At 36.0% G+C, this 27,123-nt stretch overlaps 1 protein-coding gene across 2 annotated transcripts in view; it reads left to right on the forward strand.

Annotated features, from left to right (window-relative positions):
• LOC306854476 (leucine-rich repeat and fibronectin type III domain-containing protein 1-like) overlaps positions 1 to 2,361 on the forward strand; it is a 61,775-nt gene extending 59,414 nt beyond the window's left edge. The window contains exon 4 of one of the 2 annotated variants that reach the window (XM_079392525.1): positions 907 to 2,361. In XM_079392525.1, coding sequence (XP_079248651.1) covers positions 907 to 1,750 — 844 coding nt within the window. In that variant the 3' untranslated portion in view covers positions 1,751 to 2,361. The remainder of the gene's footprint in view (positions 1 to 906) is intronic. The other variant, XM_079392524.1, reaches the window with a different exon arrangement.
• Positions 2,362 to 27,123: the final 24,762 nt, after the last annotated feature.

The raw sequence follows: 27,123 nt of genomic DNA on the forward strand, positions 1-27,123 counted from the left end.
TTCAGCTGTTGCTTGAAAATTGTCAGGGATTCAGCATTCCGGATAGGGGTGGGAAGATCATTCCACCAGCCAGGAATGGTGAACGAGAGTGATTTTGAACCTCTCTGTGACGGTATCACAAGGCGTCGCTCACTAGCGGATCTCAGACTTCTGGAGGGGATGTAGATTCGTAATAGTGAGTGGAAGTAGGCTGGTGCTGAGCCTGAGGCTGCTCTATATGCAAGCATCAATGTCTTGAACTTGATGCGAGCTGCAGCCGGTTGCCAGTGCAGGGAGATAAAGAGAGGTGTAACATGGGCTCCTTTGGGCTCGTTGAAGACCAGTCGTGCCGCTGCATTCTGAATCATTTGTAGAGGTTTGATTGTGCATGATGGAAGTCCTAGGATCAGCCTAGAAATAACAAGGGTCTGGACATGAAGTTTTGAAGTTGTGCAGCATGCTCTGTCAGAAAGGGCCTGATCTTTCTGATGTTGTGTAATGCAGACCTCCAAGATCGAACAGTCTTTGCAATGTGATCTTTGAAGGTCAGCTGGTCATCAAAGATTACACCAATATTTCTGACCGACCTTGATGGGGTAATTGTAGAAGAACCTAGCTGGATTGGGAAATCATTTATGTTAAGATATTCATTCTGATAAATTTACATCAAAACGTTGTTGTTGTTTTAAGAGTTTTATTAATGTTTTGAATTAGCTTTTAATTTTATATTTTCAGTTAAATTTTTATTTTAGCTTAATTTTTAGTAGTTGTTTTATTTAAAATTTGTCATTTTTATTTTTTTTTTATAAATAAGACTAGAAAACGCTAAAACTTTTGATTTATTACATCAAATGTAACATTTATTTTTCATTAAGTGACTCAAAATGCCTCCTTTCTGAATTGTCTTCCTGTCCTGTCTGTGTCTAGGATGATTCCGTCGGCCAGTAAGACGTTCAGGATCAACGATCTGGCGGCGGGCCGCGAGTATGAGCTGTGTGTGTTGGCGGTGTATGACGACGGCATCACGTCTCTGACAGCCACACGCGTGGTGGGCTGCGTTCAGTTCCACACGGGTGCCGAGGCGGGGCAGTGCCGCTTCATCCCAAGCCAGTTCCTGGGCGGCACCATGATCATCATCATCGGCGGCATCATCGTGGCCTCCGTCCTCGTCTTCATCATCATCCTCATGATCCGCTACAAGGCTTACGGCGGGGCCGACGCGGCCAAAGCCAAAGCGCAAGGAGACACCGGTGTAAATGTGCACTCGCAGACCAACGGCAGCCGCCTGGGACGCTCCGCCTCGAAGCAGGAGGAGCGAGCCGAGTCGCCCGGCGGGAAAGACTGCAAGGCTCTGGTGCTGCTGAAGATGGAGGAGATGCAGGAGGAGCTCAAAGTCGAGCTTCCGTCTGATAAAGCAGCGCCATCGTTGTCGTCTCGGAGAGCCAGTCTGGGCGACGAAACGCAGACGGACAGCAGTCTGACGGGCTCCACCATGTCCCTGTGTCTGATCGGCTCCGGGGCCAACCCGGCCGAGCCCCCTCGGAAGGGGCCGCTGGCCAACATGGGGCTCCTGCCTAGCGAGCTGGCCCGGACTCGGCATCGCTTCTCCTTCGACGGAGACTATGCTCTATTCCAGAGCCACAGTTACCCGCGACGGGCTCGAACCCGCCGGCACAAATCCACCACCCAGCTCAACACAGATGTGTCGCCGCCCTGCAGCCGGAGGGTGACCTTTAGCAGCACAGAGTGGATGTTGGAGAGCACAGTGTGACGGACTGAAGCACATACACACACACACACTCGGACTGTCTACATATTGACGTTGTTGCAGTAACACAAACTCCATTGAATCCTGTGTCTGGTTTAACACGTATCAAACATGCAGCTCTGCTGCCAAACCTAGTGAGCTGCCTACTTGGACGGTGTCTAAAGATGCATTAAATTGATCAAAAGTGACAGTATAGACATTTCTAAAAAATAAATAAATGCTGTTCTTTTGAACGTTCTTTTCATCAAAGTATCCTGAAAAATAAAATGTATCAGCTGTTTTCAACATTGATAATAATCAGAAATATTTCTTAAGCAGCAAATCAGCATATTAGAATGATTTCTGAAGGATCATGTGACACTGAAGACTGGAGTAAACTTCAGCTTTGATCACAGGAATAAATTCTGTACATTTTACAATATATATTCACATAGAAAAAAAAGCTATTTTAAATTGCAATAACATTTCACAATTTTTTATGTATTTTTGATCAAATTAATGCAGCCTTCCTGAGCACAAGAGACTTCGACTTCGTTTGAACACTAGCGTATATTTGTTGTTCCATTGGTTCTCAAGTGGTTTTACATTAGATTTTACATTAAAAGTACAGACTCAAGATTTATTTTTATGTTCATGCACCAACATTTTTAATCATACAAAATTGTATTTGAATGGTTTCATGTTCTTGGCACCAATAATTCACTACAAACATATTTAATGTTGCCTGGGTTGCTTTTTCTTTTACGTTACACAGTTTAGTTCAGATGAATTTACATCAACACACTGTTGTTGTTATTATTTTATTTAATTAATTTTTAGTATCTTTGTTTTTTTTTTTGTTTTTTTTAGTATTTATGAATAGTTTTAGTTTTAGTTTTAGTTTTATTCCAGGTAGTAGTTTTAGTACTTCAACTTATTTCAGGCAACATTTCAAAACTTTTAAGTTTTTCACCTAATATTTGTATTTTATTTTATTTCAGCTAACAACGTTTTACATTGTGCAATTTTAATTTCTGGTTTAGTTTTATTTCAGTTAGTAATTTTAGTAGTTTAACTTATATCAGGCAACATTTAAAAAAATGTTTAGTTTAAGTTTTCACCACCTAGTATTTATATTTTAGTTTATTTCAGCTCCATTTGAATTAACATATATATGAAAAGTTTTTTCTCCTCTCTTCTATAATTTGATAATCTATTTATTTGACTATCCTAACTATTTATGATTAGTTGCATTTTATGTTCTGCATTACCCATAGTTTTGCTCTTGGTGAGCCATCAGAAAAGGCCTTTTTTAAACCACTGTATTGTTAACTTGCAACATGCTAACATCGAATCAGTGTCACATGTGGAGTTCAGAGTGTTTCAAATCAATCGGATGCTGCACGAGAAGGCAGCTCCCTATGTAGGCGGCTCACTAGGGTTCGAAACAGAGCTCAGTGGTGTGATATGATAGAGCACAGTCTGACCCGTCCTGCCTCCTCCTGCGGTCCTAAAGAGAGTCCGTAATGCAGCGGTGCCTTATCTAACGACCAACCCACGGAGGATGCTGCTATCTGAGGTCACAAACACACCCGTCCCATCCGTCCTGTCCGCACAGGTCTCTTTCGTTAGTCTTTTTGTTTACCATGTGATGCCAAGGCTGCAGAAGCAGGAGGAAGTGACTGCGTTTGTTTTCGGTGATGATACGCATCCAGGTGAGCGCTGTGTGTGAATGTGTATATGTCCAATACTTTTCAAAGACTTTTGCACAGAAGACACGAGATATATACGGATACGTATCGCACCAGTCTATACAACAATAAAAAACTATTACGAAATAGATCTATACAAATAACATTCAGTTTTTCAGGAAGAACGGACCAGGTTTTCTACAATATGAGGACGATTCGCAGCTGGATGGACTTCTTAATGAACCGGTATTGTGCTGATGTGACTGTATCCAAAAATCGGTTTTGTATCTGGCTGGTCTAGATAAAAAATAATGATTAAAAAAAAAATCTAAAGAAATAAGACCAATATCGACAGCAACGACAAATACATATATAAGTATATTAAAATATCTCGGTGTATGTGTTCTGAATATGTAAGTCATAGGTGATATGACTTTTTGCGAAACATTTTGGAGTGCTGGCGTACGGTTTTTACATTAAAAACCACTGTCCCCACGTTTAGCGTATTAAAGTTTGGACCATTTATGCCTCACAAAAAGGGGATTAAATTTTTTCGTGTGGGTTGACTGTATGAGGTGTTTTTGTCTTTTCTTCTTGCACATTTTCCTCACACGTTTCTCTCGCATGCTGAATGTGTCCGTAATTATGGGATCTACCAAGCAACCAAAAATACCATGTCTAATTATGGTTTCGTGAAGATTTCAGATGTTTTTGGGTTTTTTTATACAAACACGCTTTTATTCTCAGATACAGTGTACAAAGGCTCTGCACTGATCAAAATGCATTTATATAATTTTATGAAATACTCCTTCCTGTCTGTTATACTGTGAAAGATGCACATTATGGACAAACATTTTTGCGAACATCTTAGCTAATGTTTAAAGTTTAAGTTCTACTTACATGCAACTAATGTTCTGCTTGCTTCTTCAGTTAACCAACCCAGCTCTGATCAGACCACTTATTATTATTATTACGGTTTTATTTATTATAATTTATATTATTGTTATCATTAATTTTTTTATTTAGATTATTTATTTATTTTATTATTATTTATTAATTTTATTACAATTAATTAATTAATAATTTTTTCTTTTTTAAATCAGCCTTTATTTTTATATTTTTAGTTTTAATTTTAATTTAAGCTTTAGTAATTTAGTCATTTTTATTAGATTTGTTTTATATTTCTGTATAGCTTTATTTTTATTTCAGTTTGTTTAACTTAATCTTATTTATCTCAGTTATTATTGTTATTACTATTATCATAGTATTATATATATATATATATATACATAAACATTCTTACATAACTACTAAAAATGCAAAAATTACAAAATTGCTAAAAGTTATATGTATATATATATATATATCATTTTAATTCCCTTTATTTCATTTACAGAATTTTGAAATAGTTTTAGTTAACAGTTATAACACTGATTTCACCAGCTTTTTAGTTCCTAATTATCTTTATTTCTGCACATATAAATGTTCTATTATTTACATTTAAAGCCTGTGGAGACACTCTTATCAAGAGCCACTTATAAAAAGTGCTTTAGCTTCACAAATGAGACCATTATGATCAACAGATGGCAAACATGACATTTAGAACATTATCTGCTAGGAAAAGTACTAAACTATTAAAGTGAAATAGAGCCACCGTGCAAATAAACAAGCTAGCACAAACATGTATTTTTTAAAATTTGAGTGCCATTCCACTGAATGGGTGCCATTTATGTTCCCATGACGTTATATATAAATATTCATTAAAATTAACTTTGAAATATTTTTTTTTTTATTAAGCAAAGTGCCCTGCACATTAACTGCATCTAACTGCAAATATAACATATTTTAAACATTACAAAAAAAATAACATTTGTTACATTCACTCAACACTACACTTTATGAAAGTACACCTTAGTGTATAGTGATTATTTTTATTTATATATTTATTTTGTGATTGTTAATTTGTGAAACCTTGTAAAAATGAAGTAAGGTTACTTGAGATGGTCCAATACACATTTTTAATGGTTAAAAACATGTATTATTAAAAATATATATTTGTTTTCCTTTATTTATTTATATTTTTAAATAATGTTTATTTGCTTTTTTATTTTTATTTAATTTTTTAAAGAGTTACAAGCAAATGGCAACCATTTAGTGGAATGGCCCTTAATGTATGTTATTTATCTTTTATCTCGCATTTATTTTCACTTTATGCCTACTTTCATGCTCTGAGAATTACTGAAGCATCATGGAATCTTCTGAATCAAGGTTAGAATGTTATGAAAGATTCATTTGTTACATTGTTTTATTTTTCCCTTTGTGTGTCCAGATCTTAACTATGTTTTCTAGGAATCTAGTTGCTAATTGTAGTTTCATTCCCTGCAGCAACAGAGCAAAGTAGTTTCCTCTATTAGAGTTTTGTCGAGCAGACAGTGATGGATCAGCAAACCAACTCTCCTCACAAAACATCCCAACATGCAGTGTGAGACATGAACGCCGTTTACAAATCCATTAACATGTTAATGGTTCTTTTGACAGTTACGTCTCTAATTATCCTTTCATTGCACTAAAAAGGCAACTTGAAATTAAACCATTTGTTTATTGAAGAGATTCATTTATCATGCTGAGAGTATTCAACAAGCTCTTCAGATGTGTTCAGATCTGCATCTGCTTTTAATCGTTCAAATGCAGGGAGAACAATTCCATTAGCTGACTGAAATGCTTCATTTCATTTTTAACAAATTATGAGCATTATGATAAATTATGAATAATGCAAAACGATTGCCACTATTTCTAGCAGAAGAGTCAAAAATATGAAAGCGACTATTTGCATTGTCTAAAAAAAAAGGTACATGCTATAAGTGTAAACACACAAATAGCAGCTCATTTACACTATAAGTGGAAACAGCGATAGATGCTATTCATACAGCGTTAATAGGAGTATTAGTCTCTTTTATAGTTACCCAGCTATGAAAACTAGGAATAGTTACCCAAGAATGAAAATTTGCTGAAAATGTACTCCAATTCAAGATGTAGATGAGTTTGTTTCTTCATCAGATTTGTAGAAATGTAGCATTGCATCAGTGTCTCAGCAATGGATGCCCTGCAGTGAATGGGTGCCGTCAGAATGAGAGTCCAAACAGCTGATAAAAACATCACAATAATCCACACCACTCCAGTCCATCAGTTACCATCTTCAGAAGACAAAAGCTGAAACAAATCCATCATTAAGATATTTTTAACTAAATAATAACGCTTCCTCCAGTGAAAAAGTGTTCTGGTCTGAATCAGGAGAGAAATCTGCACAGATCAAACTCTGTTTACAAGCCAAAACAGTCCAAAACAGCTCTAAACAACTATCAGAATCAGCTTTATTCGCCAAGTGTGCGCAAACACACAAGGAATTTGTTGTGGTTTTTAAGAAGCTCTGGTACATACATATCTGACATGAGAACAGAAACATTTAAATAAGACTTAACAATAATAATAATAATTTGTAAGAATCTGGAACAGAAGATTTATGTAAAGATTTGTGCCTCATTTACTCTATATATACAGCTGTTTAGAAAAATATGCATATATATTTACAAAGTACTAGGGAGAGAGTCAATAATTAGAGATGGGGAATGAATTACAGAACACAGGTAATAATTCCTGTGTTAGTTGTTTAGGCTGGAGATGGCATGGGGGGAAAAAACTGTTTATGCCTAGATGTTCTAGTGCACAGAGATCTGTAGCGTCTGCCTGAGGGGAGAAGCGCAAACGGGTCGTGTCCAGGGTGAGAAGGGTCTGTGATGATGTTACCTGCCCGTTTCTTCGCTCTGGAGTAGTACAAGTCTTGAAGGCTGGGCAGGTGGACACCAATGATCCTTTCTGCTGACCTAACAGTCCACTGCAGTCTTCTTACATCTGATTTGTTGGCTGACCCAAACCATACAGTTATAGAAGAGCACAAGACCGACTCAATAACAGCAGAGTAAAACTGTGTCATGTGCACCTGTGGCTGGTTGAACTTTTTCAGTTGACGAAGAAAGTACAATCTCTGCGGAGTCTTTTTCACGATGGAGTCGATGTGAGTATCCCACTTCAGGTCCTGAGAGATGGTGATGCCCAGGAACCTGAATGACTCCACTGCAGTCACAGTGCTGTTCATGATGGTGAGTGGGGGGAGAGCAGGGGGGTTTCTCCTGAAGTCCACTATCATCTCTACAGTTTTGAGCGTGTTGAGCTCCAGGTTGTTGTGACTGCACCAGACAGCCAGCTCCTTAACCTCCTGTCTGTAAGCAGACTCGTCACCGTCCTGAATGAGGCCGATCAGTGTGGTGTCGTCTGCGAACTTCAGGAGCTTGACAGAGGGGTCTTTAGATGTGCAGTCGTTTGTGTAGAGAGAGAAGAGCAGTGGGGAGAGTAAGCAGCCCTGAGGAGATCCAGTGCTGATGGTTCGGGTGTTGGATGTGAGTTTTCCCAGCCTCACTAGCTGCTGCCTGTCTGTCAGGAAGCTGTTGATCCACTGGCAGACGGAGGTGGGGACGGAGAGCTGGGTTAGATTATTCTGAATGGTGTCCGTGATGATGGTGTCAAAAGTGGAGCTGAAGACCACAAACAGGATCCTCACATAAGTCCCTGGTTTGTCCAGATGTTGGAGGATGCAGTCCCATGTTGACTGCATCATCCACAGACCTGTTTGCTCGGTAAGCAAACTGCAGGGGGTCCAGCAAGGGACCAGTAAAATCCTTCAGGTGAGCCAACACGAGCCTCTCAAATTACTTCATCAGTTTAGTTTTTATTTTATCAGTTTAGTTTTTATTTTATTTTTGTAAAAACATCTTGATGTATTTGTCTCCAGATGTTAACTGATGGACTGGAGTGGTGTGGATTATTGTGATGTTTTTATCAGCTGTTTGGACTCTCATTCTGACGGCACCCATTCACTGCAGAGCATCCATTGATGAGACACTGATGCAGAGACACATTTCTCCAAATCTGTTCCCATGAAACGTAAACAGTCAGTTTTGATTAATGTCTATTTCTGTGTGTGGAAATGTGTTGCTGTGTATTTTTATGAGTGTATGTGAGAATGCGCTCTATAAATACATCATTCTTTGGGTTTGAAATGAACTGAAGGGTGTGATTATCTGCTGTGTGTTAAATCTGTTGTCCGGCGGCGCTCTATGACTAACGCTTCCTGACACTTTGTGCCTCACAGTGGTAAAGTTCAAGTGGGAGACGTGTTTTACTATATTTCATTTTCAGTTAATTTCCCCCCCAGACAGAGATGTCTCTTGCAGATCAGTGAGCATTCAGTACACCCTAGTAACCCTGTAAATCTTACTGTATTATATTTTAAATACGCTGCTGTTAAACCTGTTTCCCTCAATCTCCTCCATGTCTTCTGTTGTCTGATTGATAGTTTAGTGTAATTGTACAAATGTCCAGCTTCAGCTGGTGCTTCGTGTCTTTTTTCTGTCAAATCTTTACTGATTTTGATCATAACTCATATTTCCAGATGAACTCTTACTGGACTGAAGCAGCTCAGCTTTACTTGATTCTCCATCAGTCATTTTCTAGTAAAATCAGTGCGTCTCAAATCTGATCATCAGGATCTTTTGAGGAGCGTTTGTTTCCAGAAGCTTTACTTTCTCTGTTCCTCAGCGGAGGAATGATCTTCATCTCACATCTTCTGAGGAGCGCTTATTTCTTCATCTCTCAATCAGCATTGCATTGCATTGCATTATATTTACATCTCATCTTACTAAGACATATTATTGGAGATAAAGAGTGATGACTGATATTCAGATCATTTTATGTCAGTATCTGCTGTATTGTTATAAAGATCTCATTGACTTACATTACAAGCATCAGAATTTCATAATTTTTGTCCATGTAAGCATCTGCAGCAAATTGCATATTTTTGCTCAGTTTCAGTCCGAATAAAACTGAGCTGTATTAGCCATAAAATCAAATGATACCAAAATACACAAATGCAAAGTTTTTTGTTATTTTTTAGATTTTTTTTTATTTATTATTATTTCGTCTAAAAGATCCAATAAACTGTTCCATTTCAAAAACATTAAGGCAGTTATGATCATCTTGATCGTTTAGGGTCCTTAAAAATCAAATATGATAGAGTAGGATTTATAGGGTTAAAATCAGAGCCTAATGATCCAGAAGAATCAAATATAATTTCCTGCCAAATATTCAGTTTGAATCAGGAATATGTTGCATATTACAGAAGTTTAATAACAGCCTTTATAATTCAGCTTGATAATTTCTTGAAAGACTTTCCGCAGAAAACTGTGTGTGTGTGTGTGTGTGTTTCACTACACACTCCGACACAAAGGCTGTAATCATCAGAGAGCTGGAGTGAATGTAAATTTTCCCTACATGCTTGTAGCTCTTTCTTTTCAAGTCTTCATAATTGTTGTTTTAATGCTGTTTGTCTTTTGACAGCATAATCTGACAGTGCAGTGTCAACAGACCCTCGTTTATTCCTCACAAACCACTAACTACTTACATTTCAGATGGGAGAATGTTGCCGTTGTTTGCTAAACTCACATGTGATAGTGGAGCTGTTGAACAAAAGCTCCCTGTGTGTTTGTGTGTGTTGAAGCGATGCCACTGGAGCTGACGTTACACACGAGTATAGCAGTCCTGTTGATTATTCTGCTGTTCTCATTGCTGTTGTAAACGTCTACATGGTTGACTGTAGCCATGGTTTCATCCACATATTTATATGCAAATTTTGGGATATTGCATTAAAAAATTGATTGAAATGCACATTAAAAAATGTGCATAAATAACATACAGTATGCGTTCATACTGATCATTTTCTGACAAGGAGACATGCACATAAATTATGATGAAAGCACATTCACAGAATAAATTCCTCAGTGCACAAAAAAAACTGAATTTGCATCAAAAGATTGTGTATATTTATTTATATTTATATTATTTTTATTTATATTAGAACTCATTCATCTTCTTCATTTATTTCAGATCAATTTATTTTATTATACATATATAAAATAAAATATACACATGCAAATATTTTTTTATTTATAGTGTATGTATATATATATATATATATTATATAAATAAATTTAACATTTGAAAAATAATATGATAGTATAATATATTTAGAATTACATAAATATTTTATAAAAATTTATATTATAAATATATATATATATTTTTAGAGATAAAATTGATAATTAATTAAAATATATGAAAAATTTATATAATGTATATGTTTATTTTTATTTTGGATTTTTATAATTTTATAAATGTTTTCTGGATAAATTCCTTGATGCAAAAAACCCCACAAAAGATCATGTGATTGATCTGATAGGATGAAAATGGGGCTTGATTCGCAAATTAATCTAAGATATTATAAAAGATTATATGATATTCCCATTTTCGCGTAAATTAAATAAGTAAATTTGGATGGAATTAACACAGTAGCTGTTGTCATTCTTAAGGCGGCTTAGATGCTGAATATTGTATGTAAATGAGTGTGGGGGCGGTTGTATGTTAATGAGCTCAAGGTCTTCAGGATTTCTTTTGCGGTTCAGTTTCAGTAAATGTTCTGTGCGACCTATAGATTCTCACATCCAACAGTTTTACTTTAGAAAAGCATGAAACATCCTATTTTCTCTTCATATGAGCCTTTGAACTGAACCTGTTGTTCCACATCTTGCTGTTTTCTTTCAGACTCGTTAGTTGACAAGTTATTCTAAACCTGTTAATTTCCTGTAATCAGCAGCGACCGCCTGGCATCATCACCCGTGGCACAGACCGTTCCCTTGCCCAGCATGCACTGCTCTCGAACCCTCATTACGGCAGGATTACGATTTCTTATGCATTCCACCCTGTGGGGCAGACGGCCAATCAGCTTGAGAATAAACGCCCACATGACACGCAGGAAGAGAGTCAGCCGCCCTGGGAAACCTCCTGCTTTATTTCATCTCAGCGTCCTGTTAGCTGAAGCCTTGAGGAACAGGGACGTGATTGGGTGAGTCTGAGTCAGTCTGAACACAGAGAGGGCAAGAGGTTACAAAAATAACCAGCGTTAATTTGATTAACAAACTAGATGGCTTTTAGTGAAGAACTGTCAGTTTTTGTCAGGTTAGTGGCATTGAATCTTTAAAGCACTTAGTAAGTATATCTACCAGTATTAATATTTATTAGATTAATAATCTAAATGCATTACTATTGGACGTATAGAAATTCACACATTCATATTTCTTTGGTGTTTTCTGTACAGGGCATTGAGGACAGACAGATAATTAACTAATCGTGTAGATTCTTTATTTATTTGATGCTTATTTAATTTAATACATATATATATATATATATATACAGTGGTGTGAAAAAGTGTTTACCCCCTTCCTGATTTTTTTTTTTTTGCATGTTTGTCACACTTTAATGTTTCAGATCATCAAACAAATGTAAATATTAATCAAAGATAACACAAGTAAACACAACATGCAGTTTTTGAATGAAGTTTTTTATTATGAAGGGAAAACAAACCCACATGGCCCTGTGTGAAAAAGTGTTTGCCCCCCCCCCTCTCTTTAAAACATAACTGTGGTTTATCACACCTGAGTTCAGTTTCTCTAGCCACACCCAGGCCTGATTACTGCCACACCTGTTCACAATCAAGAAATCACTTAAATAGGACCTGCCTGACAAAGTGAAGTAGACCAAAAGATCCTCAAAAGCGACACATCATGTTGAGATCCAAAGAAATTCAGGAACAAAAGAGAAAGAAAGTAATTGAGATCTATCAGTCTGGAAAAGGTTATAAAGCCATTTCTAAAGCTTTGGGACTCCAGCGAACCACAGTGAGAGCCATTATCCACAAATGGAGAAAACATGGAACAGTGGTGAACCTTCCCAGGAGTGGCCGGCCGACCAAAATTACCCCAAGAGCGCAGCGAAGACTCATCCAAGAGGTCACAAAAGACCCCACAACAACATCTAAAGAACTGCAGGCCTCACTCGTCTCAGTTAAGGTCAGTGTTCATGACTCCACCATCAGAAAGAGACTGGGCAAAAATGGCCTGCATGGCAGAGTTTCAAGACGAAAACCACTGCTGAGCAAAAAGAACAAAGGCTCGTCTCAGTTTTGCCAGAAAACATCTTGATGATCCCCAAGACTTTTGTGAAAATACTCTGTGGACTGACTTTTTGGAAGGTGTGTGTCCCATTACATCTGGCGTAAAAGTAACACAGCATTTCAGAAAAAGAACATCATACCAACAGTAACATATGGTGGTGGTAGTGTGATGGTCTGGGGCTGTTTTGCTGCTTCAGGACCTGGAAGACTTGCTGTGATAAATGAACCATGAATTCAGCTGTCTACCAAAAAATCCTGAAGGACAATGTCCGGCCATCTGTTGGTGACCTCAAGCTGAAGCGAACTTGGGTTCTGCAGCAGGACAATGATCCAAAACACACCAGCAAATCCACCTCTGAATGGCTGAAGAAAAACAAAATGAAGACTTTGGAGTGGCCTAGTCAAAGTCCTGACCTGAATCCTATTGAGATGCTGTGGCATGACCTTAAAAAGGTGGTTCATGCTCAAACCCTCCAGTGTGGCTGAATTACAACAATTCTGCCAAGATGAGTGGCCAAAATACCTCCACAGCGCTGTAACAGACTCATTGCAAGTTATGGCAAACGCTTGATTGCAGATGTTGCTGCTAAGGGTGGCCCAACCAGTTATTAGGTTTAGGGGGCAAGCACTTTTTCACACAGGGCCATGTGGGTTTGGATTTTGTTTTCCCTTCATAATAAAAAACTTCATTCAAACACTGCATGTTGTGTTTACTTGTGTTATCTTTGATTAATGCAAAAAAATGAAAAAATCAGGAAGGGGGCCAACACTTTTCACACCACTGTATATATTCTATTGTATCTGTATTTGTATATAATTTATATTATTCATTGATGCTTATTTATATATAAAATGTTGTTTTTAAATTAAATATTTATTTGTTTGTTTGTTTACATTAGAACTTATTAGCATTTATGAAAGTGTGTGTGTGTGTGTGTTAAATAATGAATAATGTATAATATAATAATAATTTATATTATATTCGTTATTTATTTGATGCTTATTTATTTTAGATGTATTTAATTATATATATAATTTATATTATTTATTTATTTGATGCTTATTCATTTTAAATGTATTTAACTATATATACTGTATATATGAATAAATAATATACAATTAATAATATACTATATATATATATATATATATATATATATATATACACATACATACCATACAATTTATTAATATATAATATCATATAATATTAATAATGTAAAATTCATCATCATTTTATCCATGCATATTGAATTTGTGCATACTATTGAATGTCTGTCAGTGGAGAAAGATGCTTTTTTTCCCATAATGCAGTGGCAAACTGCTGAAACTAACCAGGCAAACCTTAACCCCCTTTAATCACAAATGAAATGATCTGTGGTTGCTTGATTTACGTGTCAATCAGATGGTTTCTTCCCGTCATGTGGGTGGTCCTTGGCCAGAATGAGAATGAATCCTGATGTTTGCGCATGCAGGTGTAAATATAAATGCAGCTTGATGCAGTAATGAAGGGTTCGTTTGGTGACCTCGGCTCACAGAAGGTCAAAGTGAGATGCCGATTTTCTCTCCTAATCGTTTTACTCTCAGCAAAACACGTTTACTTTATTACCTCTTGTTTTTGGCAATTTTACGCAGGGCTTTAAAAGCAAAGCTAACCTTCACCTCGGTTCTTCAGCGTGAGTGAAATGATTCAATTATGTGCTTTCCAAATAAAAAACGAGGCTACTTTACATAAATCAGAAGCAGCTAGTAATCTTAATGAACGTTTAGTGTTGATGGAAAGTTTATGCTGTCAGGTGGCATATCTGTTTATCACCGCATTTGTGATTTCATTTCACCTTGAGAACGAGAAGCCGCTCATTAATGCAAACTCACAGAAGCGCTGGTCAGTGCGGGCGCATTAACATCTTTAGCAATCCGCACATAAACATCTCAATAACCTTCATCTCCTCTCTAGATGTTACCCAGCATGCATTGCTCATAATCCGTTTCATCATTATGGAGATAAATAACTTTGTCTCCATTTCACAGCAGGTATATGGTTATTGCTTGTGTGTCATTTAACAAACATGGGTTTTTATCCAATTTGACGGGGTTCAGAGTCAAGCTCAAGGGCAAATCAGAATATCTGAGAAACTGCATGTTTTAAAACTGACTAGGTGGAGGTTTGTTTGAATGTCAAAACAACAAACTTGTGTATAAAAGTGTTCTATTTTACATATGAACACATGCAATGTGTCAAGAATGTGTCAAAATATCAAGACTTTTTACTTTTAGCGATTTTTTAAAATGTTTTTGAAAGAAGTCTCTTCTGCTCACCAAGGCTGCATTTATTTAAATGAAAATACAGTAAAAACTGTAATATATTTGAACAGATATTCACATAAACAGTTATATTTCAAGTATTATGATTTTTACTGTATTTATAATCAAATAAATGCAGCCTCTGTGAGCATAAACCTCTTATTTTAAAAATTAATTATTCCAGTTATTTAACTGCTTGTATAAATGCCGTTTTCCAAGTCCTTTAAGGAAAGTGATGCACTTTGAAAAGTTTCTCTGACTTGTGTTTAATAGACACACATTAAGATGTGAGCACAAACTCCAGATCAAAGCCGTGCACAGGAATGCTTTCTGAAGATGACCCCCGAGGCAGACCCTCATATTTGATTCTGAGAACAATGACCACGTCTGTGGATCTGAATCCTAAAACACAGCCTGTAAACTTTGTTAGCTGCTGTTTTATGTTGTTTATGTGAACATTTTTACATTTAATCTCCTTTTAGCCAGTATTTAATGTATCCCAGAATCTATATCAACAAGGTCAGTGAAAAAATATCCACTGAAGCTGATGGAGAAAACAAGAAATGTTGAATATTTTGTGAAGAACTCAACTGTTGAAATCAACTGAGACGAGTTGCATGTGCACTTAATATTAATATTTAATTTATATATACAATATTATGTTTCAGGGGCACATCCCAGACTAGTTAAAATTTCTCTCTCTTGTGTGAACTATGATTGATAGTCAAGCGTGTGGATTGGATTCCTTGCACATTACAGCGTGACCCTGACGCTCTCCAAGGCTTTGTTCACACTGCTTGGAAATCTGATTTGTTTTTTAAATCCGATCTTTAGGATTTACTGTCGGTTTTCTTCTGCAGCTGGTGTGAATAGCTGTCATCTTGGAAAGAAAGCGTGGAAAATGGAAAATGTTGTCATTCCCTGTTGAAAATAAAGCTTTAAAGCTAAAGCGGTCAGGCTTGGAGACTAACTAGACCAGCTTAGGCTTTTTCAGCAGCGTTGTGTCCATCTCGCATCATGAGACAACATAAGCATCTCTGGAATAAGCCTACTGTATTTTACACATTCATACGTTACCTGAAACCGCAAAAATACTCTCATATATTCACTCTCTTACAACAGTATCTAGGTTTGGATTGGGTTAAAAAAAACAGGATTGTCAAGGATGGCTAGTGTGGACAGTCACTGAAAGATGCCTTGACAATTCAGAAGTAGCCATTTATTCAAATTGCATTCTCTTATATAAACATTTATACGTATACTATGTATACATTTGTTTTATTTATAAAAATACATTTTATTCAATAAATTATTATTTTTCACAGATGATTCACCAGTAACTATTTTTTTTAATTAATAACAAAAAGTAAACAATTATTCATTTAAATATTTATTTTTATGAATGTGTTCTAATTACATTTTCCTTTGTAAGCAGCATAAAAACATTCATACTTTATATCTAAATGTATTTTATTTCTAAATATATATATATATATATAATTAATCAATAAATTATTATGTTATATTATCGTAGATGTTTCAGTAACTATTTAAAAAATAAAAAATATATATAAATATTTATTTATTCATTCATTCACTTAATTCATTCATATATTTCTTTATTTTTATTAATCTATTCTAATTACATTTTTTTTGCAAGTAACATAAACTTTTATACGTATATATAAATTTATTTTATTTATATAAATATGTATTTTATTTAATAAATGATTACTTTTTCTTAAATGCTTCACCAATTAATTAAAAATATATATATTTAGTTAATAACTTAGTAACATTTATTTATTAATTTAGTTATGAACAAACATTCTTCCAGTGCATTATTTGTTATTATTATTATTACAATATTTGTTCATGGTTATCTGTTCTTTAATAATGTCTCAAAATGATAGCACAAAAGCATTTCTTATGCTTTGATAATGGAACATTTTATTTCTGAAACATCTTTTTTTTTAATGTTACTATTTATTACACAATGTTTGGAGAACATTCAAAACTAACATTCCCAGAATGTTTGCAAAATTATCAAATGGAATGTTCTCTTAAAAAAAAAAAAATGGACTTTCAGGAATAACAATTGTTTTTTAGAGCATTTTGTTGTACAATTTTTTTCATTGTTCCTTATCGTGCGAAAAACCTTATGTACAAATAGTTATGAATAAGCATACTGTATATAATTAGTGTGAAATGGTATAGAGCTACAGTACTTGGTTCACAGTATAAAGTAAAACCAGATTTTTGCTGCCTGCCTGAACGAGATCAAAGTCTGATCTCAGGTCAGCATCTAAAATGCCTCATTTCAGGCTCACTGCAGGCTCACGGATGATTCTCCATCAATCTGCAGGCCACACAGAGATGAGAAACGCTCTGAGAGTTTTCTCTCTCTGCCTGCTGGGAGTCATTAATTTAAGTCAGAGCTCGCCGCCGTCAGCCAATAGAAACGTCCGTCATCTGCCTCGCTCCTTTGCAAGAGCCATTAACTTTTGTTGCAATACGCAACTTTCTGTCTGCAATAAAAAAGGCGCATTAAACATGCATGACATGTAATTCTTTCCATTCCTCAGCAGTGAAATGGAGAAAGCGAGAGAGATAGACGTTAGCAGCAGAGCGTTTATTCAGCATCTGAGCTAAAGGAAGGCGCTCGCAGCGTAAACAGCACGTTTATGGTCATTTTCCTAATGTGCCAGGCAGCTGGGTCATGTACAGCAACACTGGCTCTCGGCGTACAAGCCAGACTGTCAGACTAAAGCGAGAATTATCTCAGTCTCTCTTAATAATGCTGCTGTAAGTCTGTGGGCTTCGGAGGCTGTTTGTTTGACTCTCCTACTTTGAAAAATCAGCTAACAAGTGCAAAATTCTGTGTACATAATTACATACAGACGACTGTAGCTGCGAAAATCAGCCTAATGGCAGAGTTTTTTCCCCACACACAATTTCCATATATTTTCTCTTCATTTTTTTTTTCAGTAGCATCATTTTTTATTGCACTAGTTTTACTTAAGGAGTCCTTGAGGAGGGATTTGAAGTACAATCTATCACGCTACAGGCTTCAAGGGCCCTTCAGAGTTATTTTTCATTTAAAAATCAATTTTGTGTCAGATTGTTCTCCTACAGTTCCACAAGAAAAAAAAAAAAACACTACAGCAAAAATGAATGTCAATGACATAAATTGAGATTGAAAGAATTGAATGAAAAATGTTTGAGTTCATATTGAAAACCTTTCATTTCAAACTTTGAATGCAAATCTGAGCACAGTTTGAGATGTTAAAGCAATAGTTCACATAAAAATAAAAAAAAATCTGAAAATGATTTCATGAATGCGGTGGGCTTCGCCAGTTTATTACTAAAGCAAATGTTTACTCTGTTCAACTGCAGCGCAGACAAAATCAAAAGCCTACGGCATTCATTAAAACAGCTTGTCTGGCTCATAAATATATTTAGAATATTTACATTTACTCTGGAAATGTTTCTAACCACAAATTTTCATTTCCCAAACAGCCAAAAAATAAATGAGTGTCATTTTGTACAGGGTAAAACATGCCCTCTAATATCTTCATTGCTCTCTTTCAGTCTTTATAGGGGACTGAGTGATGCAAAGGCCAAAATGTGACTAATTCCAGTCTAAATGCACATCAATCGATAAACCGAAGTGAATGCATGACCCTTCCAGACAGACGCTTAACCCTCAAACCAAAACATTAATAATGCTGTGTTGACCAGTCACACCGGAGGTCAGATTTCAGGGCATCAGGTATTTTTATGCATCATCGTAGAGGAAGTATTGTGGGATATTCAATCCTTCTGATTAAAACCATAAATTGTCATCATATCAAAGAGGCTTTTCCTGTTCCTCTGGTAATCATATACCTGCCTCCTCCTGAGAGATGTACAGCCTTCTTCATGCAACACAAATCACTATGGCAACAGCCGGGATGAAAATTACCTCTCTTCCGAACTGGATATCGACAGGAGGAGACAAGAGCGAGAAAGAGGCCGTTGCTGTGCATTAGCACCAGACAATTTCACTAAACACTCTCGCTGACAGAAAACATCCACGACGGAGTTTGAAATGTCAGCTGACTGTAATCATCTGCCTCTGTTCTGACGCCATGAAATTCATGGTTGTGAAAGTCTGGCTTCGGGAAATCTGCAGGGGGTTTGGAGGAAACTGTAACTGATGACAGACGTGAAAAACATAAGCTGAAGCAAGATGTTTAAACCTTCATTCGTGCATCAGTTGTGTTTTTACACAATATACCGTAGAAGTAACCGAGTGGGTTTTAGACAGTGAGTTTATGTTAATATAAACAGTACAGCTAAAGGGAATCGTGTGGATATAGATGAAAGGTTGTAGGTTTAGATCTCAGAAGGGTTGATCTATAAACGATCGCTATACAGTTCACTTAAACACTTAAAGCATTATGCAAATCAACTGTTTAAAACCCACACAGTTAGTTGTGTATTTGCCAATGCCGTAACCATGTCTTAAACGTTGGAGGATTTTTTTCTTTAGGAATTAAATAAAAGATGTAAGGGAAAAAAATAAAAATGAATATATATATATATATATATATATATATATATATATATATATATATATACGCACATATATACATATATATACATGCATATATATATATATATATATATATATATATATATATATATATATACACATATACACACACTCACTGGCCACTTTATTAGGTACACCTTGCTAGTACCGTGTTGGACCCCCTTTTGCCTTCAGAACTGCCTTAATTCTTCGTGGCATAGATTCAACGAGGTGTTAGAAACATTCCTCAGAGATTTTGGTCCATATTGACATGATAGCATCACGCAGTTGCTGCAGATTTGTCGGCTGCACATCCATGATGTGAATCTCCCGTTCCACCACATCCCAAAAGTGCTCTATTGGATTGAGATCTGGTGACTGTGGAGGCCATTTGAGTAAAGTGAACTCATTGTCATGTTCAAGAAACCAGTCTGAGATGATTTGAGCTTTGTGACATGGTGCATTATCCTGCTGGAAGTAGCCATCAGAAGATGGGTACACTGTAGTCATAAAGGGATGGACATGGCCAGCAACAATACTCAGGTAGGCTGTGGCGTTTAAAAGATGCTCAATTGGTACTAAGGGGCCCAAAGTGTGCCAAGAAAATATCCCCCGCACCATTACACCACCACCATCAGCCTGAACCGTTGAGACAAGGCAGGATGGATCCATGCTTTCATGTTCTTTACACCAAATTCTGACCATACCATCTGAATGTCGCAGCAGAAATCGAGACTCATCAGACCAGGCAACGTTTTTCCAATCTTCTATTGTCCAATTTTGGTGAGCCTGTGTGAATTGTTTCCCTTTCCTGTTCTTAGCTGACAGGAGCGGCACCCGGTGTGGTCTTCTGCTGCTGTAGCCCATCTGCTTCAGGGTTTGATGTGTTGTGTGTTCAGAGATGGTATTCTGCATACCTTGGTTGTAACGAGTGGTTATTTGAGTTACTGTTGCCTTTCTATCATCTCTAACCAGTCTGCCCATTCTCCTCTGAACTCTGACATCAACAAGGCATTTTCATCCTCACTAAAAAGTAGAGTAGTTTGTATCACTGGATGTATAACTGTTGATCATTTAACGTTTATATCTTAAAACAGTTATCAGATAATAAATGTTAAGGTAGCCTACTTACATCTTACCTCACACTTTTTACCGGACCGTTCACACCAAGGACGATAACTAAAGATAACGATAAAGATATAGTTCTATAAATCATTATCAATATTAAAGAATAGCAGAGTCTGCTCCACAACTATATAACGATATAGGCACAGAGAAATGATATCGATGTAATCACTTTCAAATAATTTTTTTTTCCAGCTGATGAGCAATAAAAACATTGACAGCCAATCAGAATCAACCTGCTGTCACAGGCTCGAGAATTTAAAGCGGTAGACGAGCGTGTGTGCTTAGTATAACAGACGATATTGTCCGCTGATGTGGATGCTAATATGGTTATCTTAATAGTTATCGTTCTTGGTGTGAACGGGCCTTAAATCCGACCAACGTCCCTTTCCAACGTAGTGGAATTCTCGCTCGCCTTCTTTGATTGGTTATCGCAATCGAGACAGACCAGCCTAAAATAATTGGTAGCCTATACTCTGTTAAAACTCTAAACCATTTTACTTCCTTAATTTGCATGTCAAACAAAACATTTAATGAGATAAAAAATAAAGAAATACATTTATGAGTTGATGTGATGAAAAAAGCGCTCAATGTCAAAATTATTGCGATGGCCAATCAAGTCAAAGAAGGCGTGGCTTTAGTTTTTGGCGTGCACAGAAACCGAGCACCATTTCCAGCGCACAGCTCCAGTTTGAAACCTTGTGTGAGGTCAAATGTAAGTAGATAAACATTTCATATTCATGTACTGTTTGACGAAATGTTAAATGACCGACAGTGATTTCCAGTGATGCAAACTACTCGCAAACTACTTTGTCTTTAACTATAAAAGCAGGAATGTGTATTATGAAAAGAAATAGAGTTTTTCATTTGATTTTCAGTTTTGATTTGATGTTGTTTTTCTGAATTCTTCAGCTCTCTCCATACAGGCCGAATGTCTTTGGAGTGGAAAATGAAGCTGTGAGGAGCGTCAATACACTGAAGTTGAGCTGTAGAAACCAGCTTAACACAAGTCCAGACAGAAGCAGTGCACCCTGGGAATCAAGTGTGGCATTTTCCCCCAATCAGACGCTGATTATGAATGTGAGAGGACCCTTGGCTAGAGGATTGATGGTTCCTCTGTCATTTTTACACAGCGGACACACTTGAGTTTGTTTGGCAGCTCGGTGAGAGGCCCTCGGCTGAACTGGCGAGCCAAACAAATCCAGTGGCACTCACCAAAAGCACATTCACAGAGGATGGTGGGTAGATGGAGGTCGGCTCACTTTTATTAAAGCTCATCTCTGCGTGTAATTGGCTCAGAGATGGCTGATAATCTGCCGTGGAAGATATTTGTCTCCGACTTCTTCCGTGTTCTTCTCTGCTGGAGCCAAATAATCATGCTCTCAAAATGAAGATCTATTCCTGGAATATTCTTGGAGCAACACCTACGGAATCGTCAAAACGGATTGCATTAATATTACGGTTTTAATTCTTCATGTCTGTGCACCAAAATGTCTGAAAAACTGTGAACAATAATTAAATATTCATGCCATCTGGAGTCGTGGCGTCTTGATAGTTCAGGAATTGGGACGGTTATACAATAATAGCAGGTTTAGTTGGATTTGTCCTACGTAGCAGATCTTTGAAGTCTGGATCACATTACAGCCTGAAACACTCATTGTTTTAAGGATAATTTGGCAACACCTCACAAAAGGGTTCCAGTTATATCTCACAATTCTGACATGTTTCTCACAATTCATTTTTTTGTTTGTTTTTGTTTTTTCGCCACGGAATATATAATAAAAAATGAATTGTGACTTTTTATCTTGCGTTTCTCAGTTTATATTTCTCAATAAGGAATTTGTTTGTAAAATATAAACTTTTTTCTTGCAATTGTGAGATTACATCTCATAAATCCGTTTATTTGTCTTTTAATCGGTGAAATTAAAAAGTGATTTTTTTTATCTCACAATTGGAAATATCACTAGGAGAAAAATTCTATTCTAATTCTTTTTTTTTTTTTTTCAACACATAATAAAAAATGTAATTGCATCTTTTTATGTAACAATATGTATTGTGAGTTTATGTCTCACAATTAGGACACTTCTTCTCAGAATTGCACATTTATAATTCTGACATTTAAAAAAATTTGTGAAAAGGTAAATAAAAGGCAATAATTGTTTTTATTTTTATTATTTAATTAACCTGATCTAACAATTGCATTTTTATTAACTAATTTTAACAATAATTAATAAATACTGTAACAAACATATGTTTCATTGTTAGTTAATGAATTAACTAATGGGTTATTGTACCCTAAAAGAAAACATATTTGCTAACAAAAATAAATAAACTTAATTTAAGATGTATTCTTATATTTCAGAATTTTGTTTAAAATTGTTTTGTTCAGGATGGCAAACAAGACAAAAATAATGATTATGAAGCTTTTTTTTTTTTTTTGCAATGGTCAGAAAAATAAGCACTGACTGTCCTTTACCTTTATACCTGCCTAAAATCGGTCCTTTTTTTCAGGTGATGCCATGAGCCTGCAGATTGTGGACACACTAAACAACCACCATTGGGATGAATATAAGTGGGAACGTACAGCTCTCTCCAGGTACACTGAAACTCATTGGACTGAGGAACGTCAAAAAAGAATCGGATGTCTCTTGAAATATCACTCTGTAAGTGTGTTCTTAGAGATGAGAAGCTATAATATTCACCAAAGAGAATAAATACATCAGAATAGCAGAATTTATGAGCTCTGTGTTACATTTCATCTCTTGTAATCTGACGAAACATCATCCGTTGCTTGCTTAGCATGAATTTCGGATGCTGTAAAACACGTTAAAGCTTGCATTATAAAGTCTTTACGGAAACTTTAGATCAAGTTAGGAAAAAAGAGGAGCGTTCTCTTTTCTTTGCACTCAAATCTTTTGCCGGCAGCAAAACAGCAGATGTTATTGATCATGCAAAAATAAGTTTTTCTTCTCTGTCTTGTATTATTAGCATCGTGACCCGATCCCTGACTGTTTCCATCTGTCATCAATCGCTCAGTCAATGTCAACATGCATGTTGAGCCAAAGGCACGTCGGGATGCCTTTTCTGAGTTTTGAGATTCGGTTTCTGGGACAAAATGTCAAAACTGTTCAATTCAATTTGTCAGAGCGAGAAAGCGAGAATCCGTGTCTTGATTCCTGACAGAGGAATAGGATGTGACTCCTCTCACTCGTTTAATCTATCTAATCTCATCACTGGGGTGCCAAATCCTCATCTCGACACATCCGTCATTCCTCCAGCTAATCATTTTAGCCATCATATTGTCATCCCTCAAAACAGTTCAGTGTTTTTTAGCTTTTAACTTTGAATAGAAAGTTCAAAAGAACAACATTTATTTGAAATAGAAATCTTTAGTAAGATTATAAATGTCTTTACTGTCACTTTTGATCAATGTAATGCTTCCTTGCCGAATAGAAGTATTAATTTCTATAAAAATAAATCTTTAAAATGTATACTGACCCCATGTTTTTTAGAACATTATAGTACAAACACATTAAATGCTCATTTATAAAGGTGGTACTTCAAACATTGTAATTAAACAATATTGTTTAATGATTTTGGAAATGCTGTTAAACTGTAACATGTTGGAAAAATGTGTTATAATCTAAAAATGCAGCAGTTGTTTGAATTTCTCTCAGTAATTATTAAATTCAAATTTGAATTATGGTTCTATATCCCGTTTGAAAGCTCATTTGAAGTTCAGGAACTGAACTGGAATTGAATGGGTTTGTTCAGTTCTGTTCTGAATGCTGCTCATCCCTGTATCCCAGTATTTTGGCAAATGTAGTGGGTCATCTGGGAATTCCATGCATGCTTAAAATTAAAACCAGCTTCTTTCAGAAATAGTCATTCCGTCAGTCAGAGATTCTGTGAAAACTATTTCACGGTCAAGGCTTCCACAGGATTAAAGTGGGATTTTTTTCTTAGAAATCAATTTCTCTCACACAGTCTCTCTCTCGCTCTCTCGCTCTCTCTCCCTCTCTCTCTCAGTCTGTTATTTTTCTATCTCGTTAATGCTTCAAAGTACAAATTACAAGTTCATCGTTTAGTGTTAGTTTAGTTGAGTCGTTTCACTCACACAATGAGAGTATTGTGCGCTCTTTAGCCATATATTTGAAATGCAAACGCTCCTTTGAGACGCTCAGAGAGCTTCATTATTGTTCGGTGTCATTCCAATTTAGATAAGGGAGTAATCTGTCTAATGCCACTGATACAGCTCGTCTAAGTGTGGCTGCAAAGGTCTGATAGCTGTCAGAGAGAGAATGGAGCAGAGGATTATGGGATTGAGGCCGTGTCTTGCTCTGAGCTGATGATCTAACAGGTGTTTTTGGTGAACAGGTGTTTGAAAATTAACATGTCTTTTAATTGCAGGACCTCTTACTGTGGTCACGGGCGGCTTTCGGGGTTTTGACTGAATCACAAAACTGCGTAGAAACGCATTGGCATTATTGCAGAGAGGTCTGGAGAGCAGGAATATTATAGATAACTAAAACTATAAAAATGCATTTTAAATTTAACTGAAATAAATTGAAATATTTTAAGAATGTTTATATTTTAATTTTAGATAAAGTTTTAGTAATTTTGCTGTGGTTTAGTAGTTTAAAACAATTTGATATGTCTATATATATATATATATATATTATACATTTTTATTCAGTTTTAGCTCAGTTTGCTAGTTAAACTAAATGAAAATGAGAATTATTATTATTGGCAAATAACTGAAATAAAATATTTTTACAACTCTATGTTTTATTTCAGCTACTTGCCAAGACAAAATTTCTCAAGTACATTTTTTTTAACATCTATGTAGTTTTTATTAAATGTTATGCCATTAATAGTTATAATAATTATTTCAATATTTTATTTTAGTAGTTATTAATTTTTAGTTCAGTATTAATACATTTATATACGTTTTATTTAAATTCAACTAAATAAAAATGAGATGTTGCTTTGTAAAATAGCTGAAACAAAATATAATTTTAAAAATAATGTTTTATATTTTATTTCAGCTATTTTCCAAGGCAACAATTCTGATTTTCATTTAGTTTTACTTGATAAATGAACTAAAAGTAAAATAATTAGACATACAGTATATAAAAAAAAAAACACACATCAAAAGTACTAAAATTTTTAACTACATTTAAAATTAAATAGAATAATGCAAAAATAATAACATTAATAAAAAACTATAATAGTATCTCAGTGATATCAAAATAACACTGCTGTAGTGGGTAAAAAATGTTGGTTGACATTATATTATTAATCCCAGCAACACAGTAAACAGAGCTCATTTTGATTTCTCATTTTGTTTAACGAATTTAAATTTAAATGATCATATCAGTGATGTTAGTTAGACATGAGTCAGGAAGCGTAAGTTTTGATTTCACACGCATATGCGACTGCATTAACAGCCCAGTCATTAGCCGCATGAGAGGAGGAGGAACTCATGCATAATTCATGAGATTCTGATTAAAGCCCTTTCCCCACTGAGACAGCAGAGCTCCGCCCCTCCCTGTCGTCATGGCAGCAGCAGAAGTGCCACAGTCATGCATTATAGATGCAGCAACAGCCACCTGACACGCTCTCACACTGAGAGCGACTTCCTCACACCGTATGCCATGCACCAACACGATCGATGTGAAGACGCAGGCCACAAATCCTGGAGCCCATCTGACACCAGCCACTTAAAAACTAATTACAACCTCTGATTTACCTTATGAAGCCATCAGGGTTTGCAATGCTCATGTAAATTCACTGCACGTCTCTGGAGATCCGATTGCATCGTTTCTGTTTTCTCTACAAATTCAATCTGTGGCATTTTAATGACTAATTGCCTTGAAAAACATATGCAAATAACACAATGGCATAATCACTTCTTCATTTTTTTGCATCCAGCAGGTCCCCGAATGTCACGCTGGTGTAACGAGGGAATACAACTTGTTTCACCGGCTGATAAATAGTTTTCACTCTTCATTACTGGTATGTAATTGTAAACAGCATAATATTGTTTTTTATTCCAGAATGGACCGGAGTTTGGGGCAACCAATGCCAAATAATTAACATGCACAAATTTCCTGCCGTGTGAAACCACCCACTTGGCAACATGTGAGGACAACAGCTGGTCAGACATCTCACGCTGCTTAATTACCGCTGACATTCCCGCAGCTCTTAATAAAGGTACATGAAAAGAATGTGCAGTCTTACAGCAGCATTCAGGCTTGACAGCTGGGAAATAGGGCTATAGAGATGAACAACATGACCAAAGTTTTGCACTGCAGTATTTTATGATACACTCTCAAAAACAAACAAAAGGGTGCATTTTAGTACCTTAAAGGTACATACCTAAAGTCTAAATATTAGTACCTTTTGAAAGGGTCCTGCCCCAGTTTTTTTTGCCCAGAGTGTATAATTATATTTTCAGTGCTGCAAACTGAAACAGAAAATAGTTTTTATACTAAATAATAATTTGGTAATGGTTATTTTTGAATAATCTACTGAATTAAATACTAATAAAAATTAGCTTTGTCTAATTTGAGCTAAACTA

Source organism: Barbus barbus, assembly GCF_936440315.1.
Source record: "Barbus barbus genome assembly, chromosome: 34".
NCBI classification, from domain to species: Eukaryota; Metazoa; Chordata; class Actinopteri; order Cypriniformes; family Cyprinidae; genus Barbus; species Barbus barbus.